This window comes from Leuresthes tenuis, unplaced genomic scaffold, assembly GCF_036924035.1.
Source record: "Leuresthes tenuis unplaced genomic scaffold, fLeuTen1.0.hap1 SCAF_2, whole genome shotgun sequence".
Lineage (NCBI taxonomy): Eukaryota > Metazoa > Chordata > Actinopteri > Atheriniformes > Atherinopsidae > Leuresthes > Leuresthes tenuis.
In genome coordinates, this window is record NW_027325356.1 from 19,159,649 (window position 1) to 19,172,214 (window position 12,566).

Here is a 12,566-nt window from a genome sequence, read left to right on the forward strand (position 1 = left end):
GAAAATGATAGAATATTACATATGTGTGAGTGGCAAAAGTGTGTTCATGCATCTGATGTGAGTCCCTTAAAACTGCAACTAAATGTTGATTTCTGCACATTCCTTATACTCTGGATGTCGGTGGGTTTCTATACACAAACTGCTCCCCTCAGGACCTTCCATAATCTATGGATTTAGAGATTTCCAGCATTTTTGAAGCTAGGTCTGACTTTCTCTTGTAATATCTTGATTGTAATAAAAGATAGGTGCTAAAATCTTTGCATCAAACCTGTATTGAGGAAGGTCGATATGATCAACAAGATCAAACTCTAAACCATTGAACAATAATAACACAGGGCATGGATGCAATAATTGTGGGTGTCAATAGTTTACACCCAAATACAATACGACATGTGTTCCCCATCTAGTGAGTGGGGAACCATTAATATGCTAATGAGCTCCAGCCACATCTCCACCTTGTACCACCTCAGAGCCTCCTCCGACTCTGCAAAACTCTCTCTGCTACATTTATAATGGAAAGAACTAACAGCACTGAAATAATGATTAGGATAGCTAACTCTCTCTCACTAAGCATGAGAATCATGGGCAACAACTGCTCTGGTCTCAGTGACTTTCCTCCAAGAGAAGAGAGACAGTCTGCACAGGAGTCACTGCTGGAGAGGCTGCTTTGAGAGAAGTCTGACAGTATGCAGTAACCTCCTTTGAAAAAAGCAGCATTCACGTTTTTGTGTCACAGACAGTGTGTTTTCCTGGGAAAACGGTGGCCAAAACTTAGAAATACAGATGGTTTGCAGCTGTTGATTGTAGCTTTTTCGCCAGTGGCACAAATTACAATCAAGAATGAATTTGACAGATTAGAAAAAAATATTTGCAGACATGCCCTCTCATACTTGCAGTGTCTCCCAGATCTATGACTGGATTAGTGTTAGTCTTCATAATGAATTTAATGGCAAATCCAGATATTTTTTTTATGGTCAAATTCGAGAGCAGGACAGTGGACTTACTGTCTGTATGAGAGCTGTCTCCTTCAAGGGGAAGACGCTGGTCTGTGTCTCTTTGCCTCGGTCTTACAGAACCAGCAGTCACTGCTGGGGACCCTTGGTCAGCGGAAGGCTATACTGTTCATACTCGTGGTGTCTCTCAAATAAGTGGTTTGAACCGCGTCACACTTTATAATTAGTTTAGATGTAAAACCAAGCTGTTTCCAGGTTAAATTTGTGAAACTGATTTTTCAAAATGAAGACATTTGTCCTCTCTAGCATTTTTTGATCAGACACTGCAATCTTTCCAAATAAAGTGAATCTTCTTCTGCTGTAGATTAACTTCTTTCAATAAGACACAAAGGCTTACAGAATCCAATGTCATGTCATGCAATCACAAGAAAACACACAAGCTTGCTTCTCCATCTCGCTTGTGTTAGTTTTCCCTATAACCTGCGACAGCACCACCCAGCAAGTAGTCAGGATTGGTTGGTGCTGGTGCCTCCAAATAGTCTATGTAGAGCATTCAGACTGTCTAACCTCACCTTTTTAAAAGGTTAAGGGGGGTGGTCTGCAGATTCAAAGCTGAAATATTCAGCCATAGATTTTATGATTTCACACAGGATGTCTGTTGTAACACATAAAATAACACTATATGATGATCTTAATAGGTAGAAAGAGTTGATTTTTAGCAGAAGAGGACTTGATAGTCACTTTAAAGGTGGACACTGCGACTGAATGTGAAAACAGGCCTCTAGTGTCAACACATTTAGCATATAAATCATCAAAGATGAGGATGGTGTTTATGTTTAAGACACCAGAAGGAGGTTTTCAGAAGGACCCTATCCTTCTGAAAACCTCTCTGTCCTGAACTAACTATTTATAAAAGTATCACTGTTAACCACAGAAATGTAGGCTATTCAGTGATAAGATGCACTCTGAATCTAGTTGAAATGACGGGATTTAATTAATCAATTGAATGAATTTAAAAAATCGCATTCAAATGTCTTTTACCGGCTGCCGTACTGCATACGCGCGGCGAATATGTTGCTTGTTGCTATGCAACCTGAACTGTGTTGCCTCTCAGTGCGTTACAATGGCTGAAAGAAGCTCTCATAAAAAGGTGCAGTCCGCCGTCTCACAGGTGTGTAGTGGTTTGTTTCTCGTAGTCATGGCTCATGTGTTCAAACAGAAATATTTTTCGTGCTTCCATAAACAGTTTTATCTCTTTCCAACCGCTGAAATCGCTCAACTTTCTCCACAAGTGTATTTACTTCCGCCATCATGACGGTTGGAAAAATAATTCGTATAAAGATTATACAGGTGTTTAACCGCAAGCTCTAATTTACGTGGCTAAATGTTTCCAAAAGATTTATGATTTATAATAGCGCCTTTCTAACAAATTGATGTAAATGAAATGATGAATAAATGAAAATCAGCAAAACAATGACTCAGTCCCATTATTATTGCAGGAGGAAATAGTTAAATAAGCTTAATTTTACAGTCATTACCTATTATCATACTATGCTCTGTTGAGGGAAATAACATCATGTTGGGATTGTTATAAAAACTGTTGAGAAATTAAAATCAAAACTAAACACAATCCTGTAAAATGTAAATAAATAATAAACTCTGCTCTCCTGTATTGTCTTTGCAGACCGGGGGTCGGCCATCCTCAAACAGTAAAGCTGAGAGGTCCAAGAGGGTTGAGTTAAGACCACAGGCAAAACCTGCCTCAGGTCTAACACAGAAGCTCACAGATGACCTTTTAGCAAAGGAAGAACAGTACAAGTAAGACTGTCTGTCTGTTTATATCTGTTCAGTTTTAAAACAGATTAGAAACATTTATTTGCAGACATGCCCTCTCATACTTGCAGTGTCTCCCATATCTATGACTGGATTAGTTTGTTTTGATGTGATAAAATAAGCCCTTCTGACAAATGTTCACATTTAATCTTTACACATTTCAAACAAGTTTAGCACGTTTTTCTGTCAAAGCAGCACTAAATTTTGGATCAGAGTCATTAACCGTTGCTCTCTGTGAGCATGAGTGTGTCGTTTGATCAAACCTTGTGCATAACCCCTCTTTTGTAGAGTAGATTAACGTATACATACCTCTTCATAATACTCTTCATGTCAATGTACCAAAGCTTATAAAAGGACTTTTGTTCAACGGGTAGTTGTTCAGTGAACTGAAGCTGCTCATTTTCCATTATTTTCTCAAAATGCAGTGGATGAATTTTAGTTTTCTGCTCTCCTGTAGGTCTAAAATGTTTTGTTGTTAATGATGAAAATATGAATATATCCATAACTTATCTCTTATTTCCATCAGGCTTTTGAATGCGGAGCTGGAAGCCAAAACAGCAGATTTAGTAAGACAAGCAGAGCAACTCATGGTAAGTTCATGATGAAGATATTTGCAAACAAAAAGACACTAATTAAAGACTAAGCTAAAGTGATATTACAGTAAAGTTTGAAGGGCAAGTTCTCTTTAGAGGCTGAAACTGGCTCTCTGTGTTTATCCGTTTTTAGAGAGAACAGAGTGAAGTCCTGTCAAAGCCCTTATCCAACGTCCTGCTCTCGGATATTGAAGATGACGACTATTCTGGGTAACGAATATCTAAAGGTCACATTGTAACAGGGATGCGCACGCCATGACTTGTGGTTCATTTTCTTTTACCACTGCATGAGTTTACACAGGTTTAGACGATACACTGCGTATGTTTGTCTCTGTGTCCTCAGCTGCAGGGTGATGAAGACTCGACCCCGCGCCGCTGTGCACGATCTTGGCGTGAAGGTATCCAGACTGTAGAGCTGGGATGTCCGTACATTTTGCCCAAACATTACTGAATTATCTAGAGTTACATTTAGGCCAAAGACTTAAACGATGGTTTGCTGTTTTTATCGCCTCGATCTCTACTTAGGGAGCGACCAAAAAAAAGGTCACATCAGCTGCTCGAAACACGTACACTGGGAAACAAGGACAGAAGATTCACTATAAAGCCACGTTAGTTTGATATAACATCGCCTCCAAAATCATTACACTGTTTTTTTCCCATTAGGATTCTTTAAAAGGTCCCTAACAGTTCAAATGTTATTGGCTTTATTTAGAACTTCAAAGGACTCTCGTGTAGATGTGTCCGAGGCTGTAGAAGATGCAGCGGACCTTTTCTTGGCAAAGACGATTCAGAGCGTGGAGGAGAAGATGAACGAGGCCGATGCTCGTGAAAATGTTGTGGAGGATGCGCCTGATGTTGAAGACAATGTCGGATCAGGTAATGCTAATGATGCTTTGTAAAGACAGAGACTTCAGATTTACTTATCAGTAATGATGATTAGATAGAAGTTTATACAAATGCATACAGAAGACACATTTTCCACAACAGGTTACAATGAATTTAGCGAGATCAGTAAGGATCATTTTCTCTTTTGCATCATTTGTGTTTGTTCCTCTCTGAAGTACATAGAGTTCATGTTATTTGTTACATTTTCTGATTTTAAAACAAAGTGTCAGGATTCATTTATCAGGAGACTTCGCCACTCGAAAAACCTGAATGAAATCTGAATTGAAGCGTTCACCGTTCAAGTTCAAGTTTGTAGCGCTTCCTTTTGCACATGTGGGGGTCTGGTTGTGTTCATTTTGTTTTCTTTTCAGGCATTTTGGATGCTCAGATGCGAGTTCTTAAGGCAAAACTGCGAATTATGCAAGAAGAACTGGATCAGCTGTCAAGTGAATACTATAAGAAGGTTTCCGTATTTCAGTTTGACATTTGTTTTCACTGTCATGTTTGCAGCCCTCACACGTAGAGCCCTGAAAACCACTGTGATACAAATCGATGGTTGAGATACTGTTGAGCAGACTTTACGTTTTCTGCTGCTGCAGGACGATGAAAATGCAAAGCTCAATGCCAAAATTAAGGAGCTTGAGGAGGATCGAGCCAAACTGCAGAAGACAACAAGCATCCAGCAAACACAGATTGAGAAGCACAGAGCTTTAGCCGAGGAGTCGGCCAAAAAATGTGAGGGTCTTCAGCTGCAAGTGTCTGCTTTCCACAAGGTTTGAGACATGATCTGAGAGCAGTTTGACACATAAAGACTGACCAACCAGCCTTCTATTTCAAGCATTTTTGTGATACATTTACAATATTTCTTTGACACTTTCTCCCCAAACCTGGCTGTGCTCTGTGTAGGAGATAGAAAATCTAAATAGATCCCAAAAACAAGCAGCCGCTGTCCACAGCACCGCGGAGGTTCGCTTGAACAGAGCTCTGGAGGAGGTAGAGCGGCTAAAGACTCAACTTAACAAGACGGCACAGATGAACAAAGTAAGAACAGGGCACGGCTGACAAACACATGTTCTCGCTGTAATTAGAGTAGGCGCTCAAATTTGATGAGCGACTTTGCTGTATAGAGAAAGCATTGGGCCAAGTCAAAAATGTGTCTTTGTTTCAACTTTGCGATTACAAATCAAGGATGCAGAAATATTTAATCAGATGAAATTGGTTCACTTCACCGCCTCGTTGACAGTAAACACTGGAGACCATAATCATCCTTTAATAAAGACTCTATTCTGCGACTGATTCCACCAACATGTCCCTGGTCAGGGGACGGGGACAAGTCAAGACTGGAAAAGTCATGTAAAATGCTGTAAAAACAACAAAACAAAAACACTTGATCAGTACAAATGTACAGAATGGATTTCACGGTGCTGCAGATGTTCTCCCAAAGTCCAAACACATGCCTGTGAAGTTAACAGGTCATCTTAAATTGATACGAGTGTGTGTTGACCTGTGCAGGTGTAGCCCGCCTCTCTCTCTCAGCAGCTACTGTAACATGCCACATTACACCTCCTTTAGCCCACCATGATGTTTGCATCCAACAGATTCATCATACTGTTATCCCTTAAAACCTGAAGCGCTGCATTATAAACCATAATAATATTCTATTGTGGAACTGTCTGCACGGTCTCAGGAGCCCTTTTGACAGGAAGCCGTTTGTTTCTGCAAAATAAAACTCTGCAACTCAAAGAAGAAAACACCTAAAAACAAGATCCAGGGGTCTTTGTAGCAGTTAAAAGCAACAAATGATTTGCAAGTCATTGCTCTCTTTATTCGATATAAATGACTCCACTTTGATGTTTTACAGCGTCACAGGATGGTGTAACAGGGTTCGTTACCCTTTTTTATGATTTCTTTTGTGACATAAACCATATATGAAGATCTTCAGTGTAAAGCAGCTGAATTTTAAGCCACAAAGTGCATTTAGATGTACCCGGACAGTATGGACCATGTTATTGTCCGTCGTCCGCCTCTTTTCACACAGTTCAGTTAAACCCAAACTCGGACTGAATTTGACCTGGTTTACAACAGACATTTGAAACCCGACAAAGTTTGAAATCCGACAATGTTTCCGTTCAGCTTTCACTTCCTTTTCTTTTTTCTTTCATTTTCTCTTAAACAAGGACAAGAAAAGCGAGGCACATCAGAGTAAGGAAAACGTACTGGCTGAAAACAAAATGCTTAAGAAACAAAAAGCAGAACTCATCGTGGGTTTCAAGAAACAGCTCAAGCTGATCGACATTCTCAAAAGACAGAAGGTAAGCGTCTTTGAAGTTAAACCCTTAATCCATGTTTTGAATGAGGATATTAACTATTTGTGTGTGTGTGTGTGTGCAGATGCACTATGAAGCTGCCAAGTTGCTGTCCTTCACAGAAGAAGAGTTCATGAAAGCTTTAGACTGGGGAAAGTCATGAATCGAAATCTTTCTTTTTTTTCTAAAACAAAATGTGTTTTGTGGAGCGATGAGCCTCAGTCTGAGGTCTCTCAGAGTTCGATTACATATCTTGCTGTAGTCTTTTAAACGTGATACGATTAACTCACCAGGTCTTTTTGAACTGGTTTTAATGAATCTGTTATCAAGAAATTCCAAATAAAAACACGTATCTTTAAGAATGTTGTTATCACTGAATGCAAACAGGTTTAACATAATAATACTAACAAGAAGCCAGATTTAGTGTTCACTACAAACTGCATCGTACTCATTATGACCTTAAACTGCCCTCTAGAGGCAAACTGGAAAAGTTTAATCATCTCCATCTGAGTCGACGTCAGAGAAGATGTCAGCCGGACGGGTTTGGAATTTCTTCCTGAAATCTTCATCAAAGTGTTCCAGGTCATCTTCGCGGAGCAAACCCTGAAAAGAGACGCAGTGATGGGTCATTTATATCTTTATCCTCAGGTGTGTAACTGACTCACACACTGACTCATACCCTGGGAAGGTATCCGAGGAGCTTCTTTGCGTGACATTTTAAAAGTTTCTGCCTCTCTTCTTCGATGATCTTCCTACGATGTGCCTCCTTCTCCTGCTCAGTCGCTCTTTCTTTTGCCTCCAGTTCCTTGAAGAGAGACAGAAATATGTCTTAAACAAAGCGGGTCTGTCATAACTGGCTCTGGTATCAAAGATTTAAATATTCTGTGTTTTTAATTCAAACTCGGATGCTTTGATTCAGTGGTTTAACTTGCTAGAACCACTAATGGCAGTAAAACGCTACCAGCACCACTCTCATGTAGATGTAAATATGCACATAAATAAAGCGATTAGTACCAATTCAGCCTCTCGCTGTCGTCTTCTGTCCTCTATCAGTTTCTCCACTTCACGTTTGTGTTCAAGTTGCCTCATGCGCCGTTTATGGGCGTTCATCTGCTCGATGCGATCGTCCTCTGCAAACTTGGCCATCATTATCTTCCTGAAGGCCTCCTCCTCCTCTTTCTCTGCTTGCCTCCGCATCTCTTTGAAAGCCATTTGCTCCTGGCACGTCTGCTGCATCATCAACCTCTGTCTGATTTTTTTCTCCATCTCTTCCTGTTGGATCAAAGATTTTAAACATACATCAGGAGGCTTTGGAGATACTCCAGCTGTGCGGCTAAATCTGAAGTCCGAAGCACATCGAGTCTGCATGTGTCATGAACTGCTGCTCACGGAGATGTAGATCCTGGTTAATAATGAAGATCGTTCCCAAACCGGGGCGTTCAGACTGCTTTGTTCAACAGGTTGTGAAATTAAAAACAACAGCATGTGTCAAAATAATTAAAGTAAGGATTTGTAAGAACTTGGAAAAAAAAAACTGGATTTGAGGTTATTTGGAACTGCAGATAATCGTTACCTGCAGTCCACAACATAAAAGATCAACCGTCCTTATTTAAATGACATCAGCTAAAATAAAGATCCTTACAATGTCTTTCTGCCTCTTAGCCTCCTCTTGTTCCTCCAAGTACAGCTCCTCACGGACTCGCTCCATCTCTTCACGCTGGTGCCGCTCCTCTTCGATCTTCTCACACAGCTTGGGAACAGAGAGCAGGGATGTTTGTTACACATTAACTTATGCGTCTCTGACTGAATGGATAAGTGGATGGGCATCAAGAAAAAAAAAAGTCTGAACCATTTTACGAAGATTTTCCTTGGCTTCCTCCCTCTCTCTGATCTTGGTCATCCTGGTCTCCTCCATGTGCTGCTGTTGCTGCACAAACTCCATGATGCGTCTGTTCTCCGCCTCCATCCTTTCCTGCTCCATGCGCCTCCATTCTGCCTGCTGTCTTTTGAACTCCTCGATGTGCTGCTTGGTGGCTCTAAGCTTCTCCATTTTCAGCTGCCTCTCCCTTTTAGGGAAACGTTACATTTAAATGAATCCCTGACACGGTGCCATCTTTTTCATAGATAGATGGTGTAACATTGTTTGAAATGGATGACCACACTGTGTCAGGTCTCACAATAATATCCATAATTGTTAAGAAATACACTGTCTGTATACATTTTACATTCCTGTTTAAGAGCGCATTATTAATGACTTACATCTGGTCCTCCTCATAAATTTTCCTGATGATCTCATCCACCATGAGCTTCTCTTTGAGAAACTCCTCGTATGCTTCCTGTCTCTTGCGCTCCCTCTCCATGAGCTGCTCCTCCAGCTCTTTTTGATACCGCACCATCTCCTCGTGACGCTTCTGCTCCAGCTTCTGCTGCTCAATGGCTGTTCGCTCGTATTCAGTCTTCATCTTACGAGCAAAGTCGGATTCTTCCCGCTAACATCACAGAAAGGAGAGAAACAAAATAAATAGCCGATAGGCTTCACCGCAGTTTTTGTTCTCGGGACTTTGGGTCATCTTAACCCATAGATATAAACTTTCCAACCCCTTACATTTGTTGGGAGTAACAGGAACTTTTTACTTATAAGTTAGATCCACACAAAAAGTAAACAATCCCACAGTTGTTCTGTTTAGTATTTATCCACACTGGAATCAAAGTTTTTTGGAACCGATATTTTGGAGGATGGAACATTTTTTTTCCTTCACACTGTATGAACTAACAAGGGAGGTGCTCACCAAGGTCTCAAACCTCATAGCTTCGTGCTCAGCGATCTGTGCAGCTCTTTCCTTGTTCAAATAGGCAGACCTCAGTTTGGATTCCAGTTCTTTAAGCTCCAAGCTATACAAAAAATAAAAAATAAATCAATTGCTGTATTTGTTCACAGACCCAGAACATCCATTAAGTCAGGGTAATTATTGGTGTTTACCTATTCTCTTTGATATACTGCCTCATTTTCTCCTCCTTTAGCTTCTCATAGTTGATTCGGGCCAGCTCTTTAGCCATTCTCTCCTCTTGTTCCAGCTGCTTTTCCCTTTTTATTCTCTCCTCCTCTGCCTGCAAGTCAGATTTAATTCTCATTACCTGCATCCGAGTTAATATAAGACCCAATTAAAGCATTGACGACATGAGCTGGTGTTTCGTAAAGTAAGCTTTGAATCCCATCTGCCACAGTTTTTATTTGGTATGCGAGTGTTGACACAGAAAAAAATTCCACAGGAAAACACTGATGGAGAGATACAGTGTGGGCAAAGAACCCATTCAGTTTTCTCATAGATCCAGATTGTTGTCATTAAAAACTCTGAAAAAGGGGCCTTAACAGAGAATAAGCTTCCACATTACCCTCTACTTACTAAATATAACATAAATGACTGAGAATTGTCTCCCAGTCGCGCCATGCTTCCCAAAATATTACATTTTGTATGTAACATTTAGATGTCCACAACATTAAAGCGTCTACTCTAGTAGAGCTAGATCAACAACATCAGCTCATGTTGGCCTATCACAGATAAGTCCTGAGCAGTCTTTTTCTCCATGTTCTAACCAAAGCGTATCTGTGTCTTTACAGTAACTTACTCACCAGCAATTTGTGAACAGGAAAGTTAAACAATGACTCCACTATCTCCCATCAATCTATACAAATATTGGCAAATAACAATCTTACAGTATAACCCTTATTTGTACCGATTTGTACCTCTTTGACTATTGAGCTACTTGTCTGTCTTCACACGAAGGAGCTGCACAATGAAAAGACTCATTTGAAGTCAAACCCACTCAAACAATGTTTAGTTACAAATAAAATCCAAATACAGACACTTTGCTGGGCCGGTCTCTCAGTTGGATTCACAGCTTGATATCTTTTGACAATTTAACGCTTTCTCCAATTTGAATATAATTCACCACTTCCAGTAATAATGAACAGTTATCATTGTTCTGTTTTCATCTTTTCACAACTGCGTTTTAATCAAATCGGATTTAAGTGAATAAAATTCTGATCAAATTTTTTCATCACTTTAACTTTTAGCTGACTTTGATCTTTTCTCGAAGTTGATGTAGATCACTTACTCATAGTTGCAGAACTCTCATTCCCATTATTCCCACTAAATAAAAGTTATATTTAACTTGAAAGTTTAAAAAAGAAGAGATTTGATGTTACTTTTTAAGCATAATGGTGACAACTGCGTGCTGTCTGCTCTGGAGGGAGAAATTCAGATTAATCGTATATTTTTGTTTCTTTCTTTCTGTTTCTTTATACCGTATCTGCTGTGTTCGACTTAAACTAAGCAAAACCGGCGTTTAAATGTCACAGCAGAAACACAAACCTTCCGCAGAGTGGTCTCTATTTGTGTCTCCTTGAGCTCCTGCTGCACCTGTCGCAGGTACCGCTTCCTCTCAAAGCTCTCCTCGTTCCTCATGCTGGCCTCCAGCTGCCTCTCTTTGTCCACACGTCGGGCCTCCTGCTGCCTGTGCTGCTCCTGAGCCGCGCGCTGAGACATTAGTCTCTGCTGCTGGCTGTGCATCCAATTACGACTCTGTCACAATGAAAAAGATAAAAGCGAACGACATTAAGCGCTCAGCAGTCTCATAACTTGGCTAACTGCTCTGTTAGCAACAGTGATGCTAACTCGGTGTGGCAACTCGGACTTACCATGTTTGTAGTTATTTTCTTATATTCCCACCCTTTTAAGTTTACTCTATCAACATTTTTAAGCGTAAAAAAATAGACTGGCTGTTTCAAGATTAATTTCTATGGACCACCGTCATTAACTGTTCATTTTCCAAAGTTGACTCAAGGAGTCGTTGGGCTAATTCGGTCAGTTGTTTGGGGTCTGGTTGTCCTGGGAACAGTGCGTGTTCCGTGAATTCAGCCAATACAAATGAGCGCAGACAATGACGTCAGGTCCGGGAAAATCAAAACGTGATAGCCTACATGTTTATATGTTTTTATTCCAGTACTAATCACTCCTCATGCAAAGTGAACTCGAATGTGAAAAGGCGAAATCCACTGAATGTGTTACAAAAGTGTAATTCTCTATTGTATGATATACTCTTAATAATAATATGAACTATTTTCGTGTTTATTTCAAGGTCATAAATACGCTTCAAAAGTCTTGAGCCACCGCTCATTTCTTTATATTTTCCTTCCAAGCAGCCAGATTTTTTGGAATCTTTTAAAGTAGTCTTGAGCAATAGTTCTCCAGGCTTTTCTAAGGTTTTTCTTTGGACCATGGCTCCTTGTTCATCAATATCCAGTTCAGTCCTTGTACTTGGAAAGACTGAGGTATGCCAAATGACACCACATTTGGACTGAAAATCAGTGGCAACAGGTCATGTGGAGGGATGGATTCTACCCAGAGCCTGGAACTCCACATTACCAAAGCAGCGTGGGGTCATTTTGACAGAGAACGGAGGATCAAGCAGGCAACATCCAAAGGATAGCTTTGGCATGTCCTACAAGAAGCCTGGAGAACTACTATTTCTGAGGAACTACTAAGGAAATGACAGAAAGCTTTCAGCCTGTGTTGAAGAATAAAGGTAATATTGACAAATATTGACTGTCAAGCATGTTAGAATTTTGTACGAGCTCTGTATTTTCCTAATATACTATAATTACATTTATGTTTAAATATGTTTTCACACATTTTCTTGGCACTATATAAAGAAATGTGTGGGGGGGGGGGGGACTCCGGGCTTTTGGACCATCCAGTAAATTGAAATTCAAACTCGGGTACAACAAGAAGCACATAGCAAAGCATAGCAAAGCATGACTTTCCTAATTCGAGGAGCAAATAAAAAAAAGCAGTGAACAAATTAAAAATATGCCGTGACTTTTACACACACATATATATATACACACATATATACATGTGTATGTATGCCAGATTGAAGCAAAACTATGAAACTATCAACAGAACTTTGTCTGATCTAGAAAAACTTTCATCCAA

General features: G+C 40.1%; 2 protein-coding genes across 4 annotated transcripts; one reads left to right on the plus strand and one right to left on the minus strand.

Moving 5' to 3' along the window:
- Positions 1–2,063: 2,063 nt before the first annotated feature.
- tex9 (testis expressed 9) lies at positions 2,064–7,076 on the plus strand. Of its 2 annotated transcripts, XM_072380517.1 has the most exons (12): positions 2,064–2,124; positions 2,638–2,771; positions 3,313–3,376; positions 3,513–3,589; positions 3,723–3,777; positions 3,905–3,987; positions 4,092–4,255; positions 4,636–4,727; positions 4,864–5,037; positions 5,171–5,305; positions 6,442–6,576; positions 6,656–7,076. In XM_072380517.1, exons 1-12 carry the CDS (start codon positions 2,077–2,079, stop codon positions 6,731–6,733), a joined length of 1,239 nt encoding a protein of 412 aa, XP_072236618.1. In that variant the 5' UTR covers positions 2,064–2,076; the 3' UTR covers positions 6,734–7,076. The 2 variants fall into 2 exon arrangements, with proteins under 2 accessions (XP_072236618.1, XP_072236617.1); XM_072380516.1 differs by having other exon boundaries at positions 6,442–6,743.
- On the minus strand, positions 3,907–11,446 carry mns1 (meiosis-specific nuclear structural 1). Of its 2 annotated transcripts, XM_072380515.1 has the most exons (11): positions 11,270–11,446; positions 10,944–11,153; positions 9,551–9,678; positions 9,360–9,462; positions 8,830–9,059; positions 8,420–8,636; positions 8,213–8,320; positions 7,585–7,842; positions 7,250–7,375; positions 7,019–7,173; positions 3,907–3,950 (listed from the first exon to the last, which is right to left on the minus strand). In XM_072380515.1, the coding sequence occupies exons 1-10, from the start codon at positions 11,270–11,272 to the stop codon at positions 7,063–7,065; spliced, it is 1,494 nt and encodes a 497-aa protein (XP_072236616.1). In that variant the 5' UTR covers positions 11,273–11,446; the 3' UTR covers positions 3,907–3,950; positions 7,019–7,062. The 2 variants fall into 2 exon arrangements, with proteins under 2 accessions (XP_072236616.1, XP_072236615.1); XM_072380514.1 differs by lacking the exon at positions 3,907–3,950 and having other exon boundaries at positions 6,705–7,173.
- Between the last annotated feature and the right edge of the window lie 1,120 nt (positions 11,447–12,566).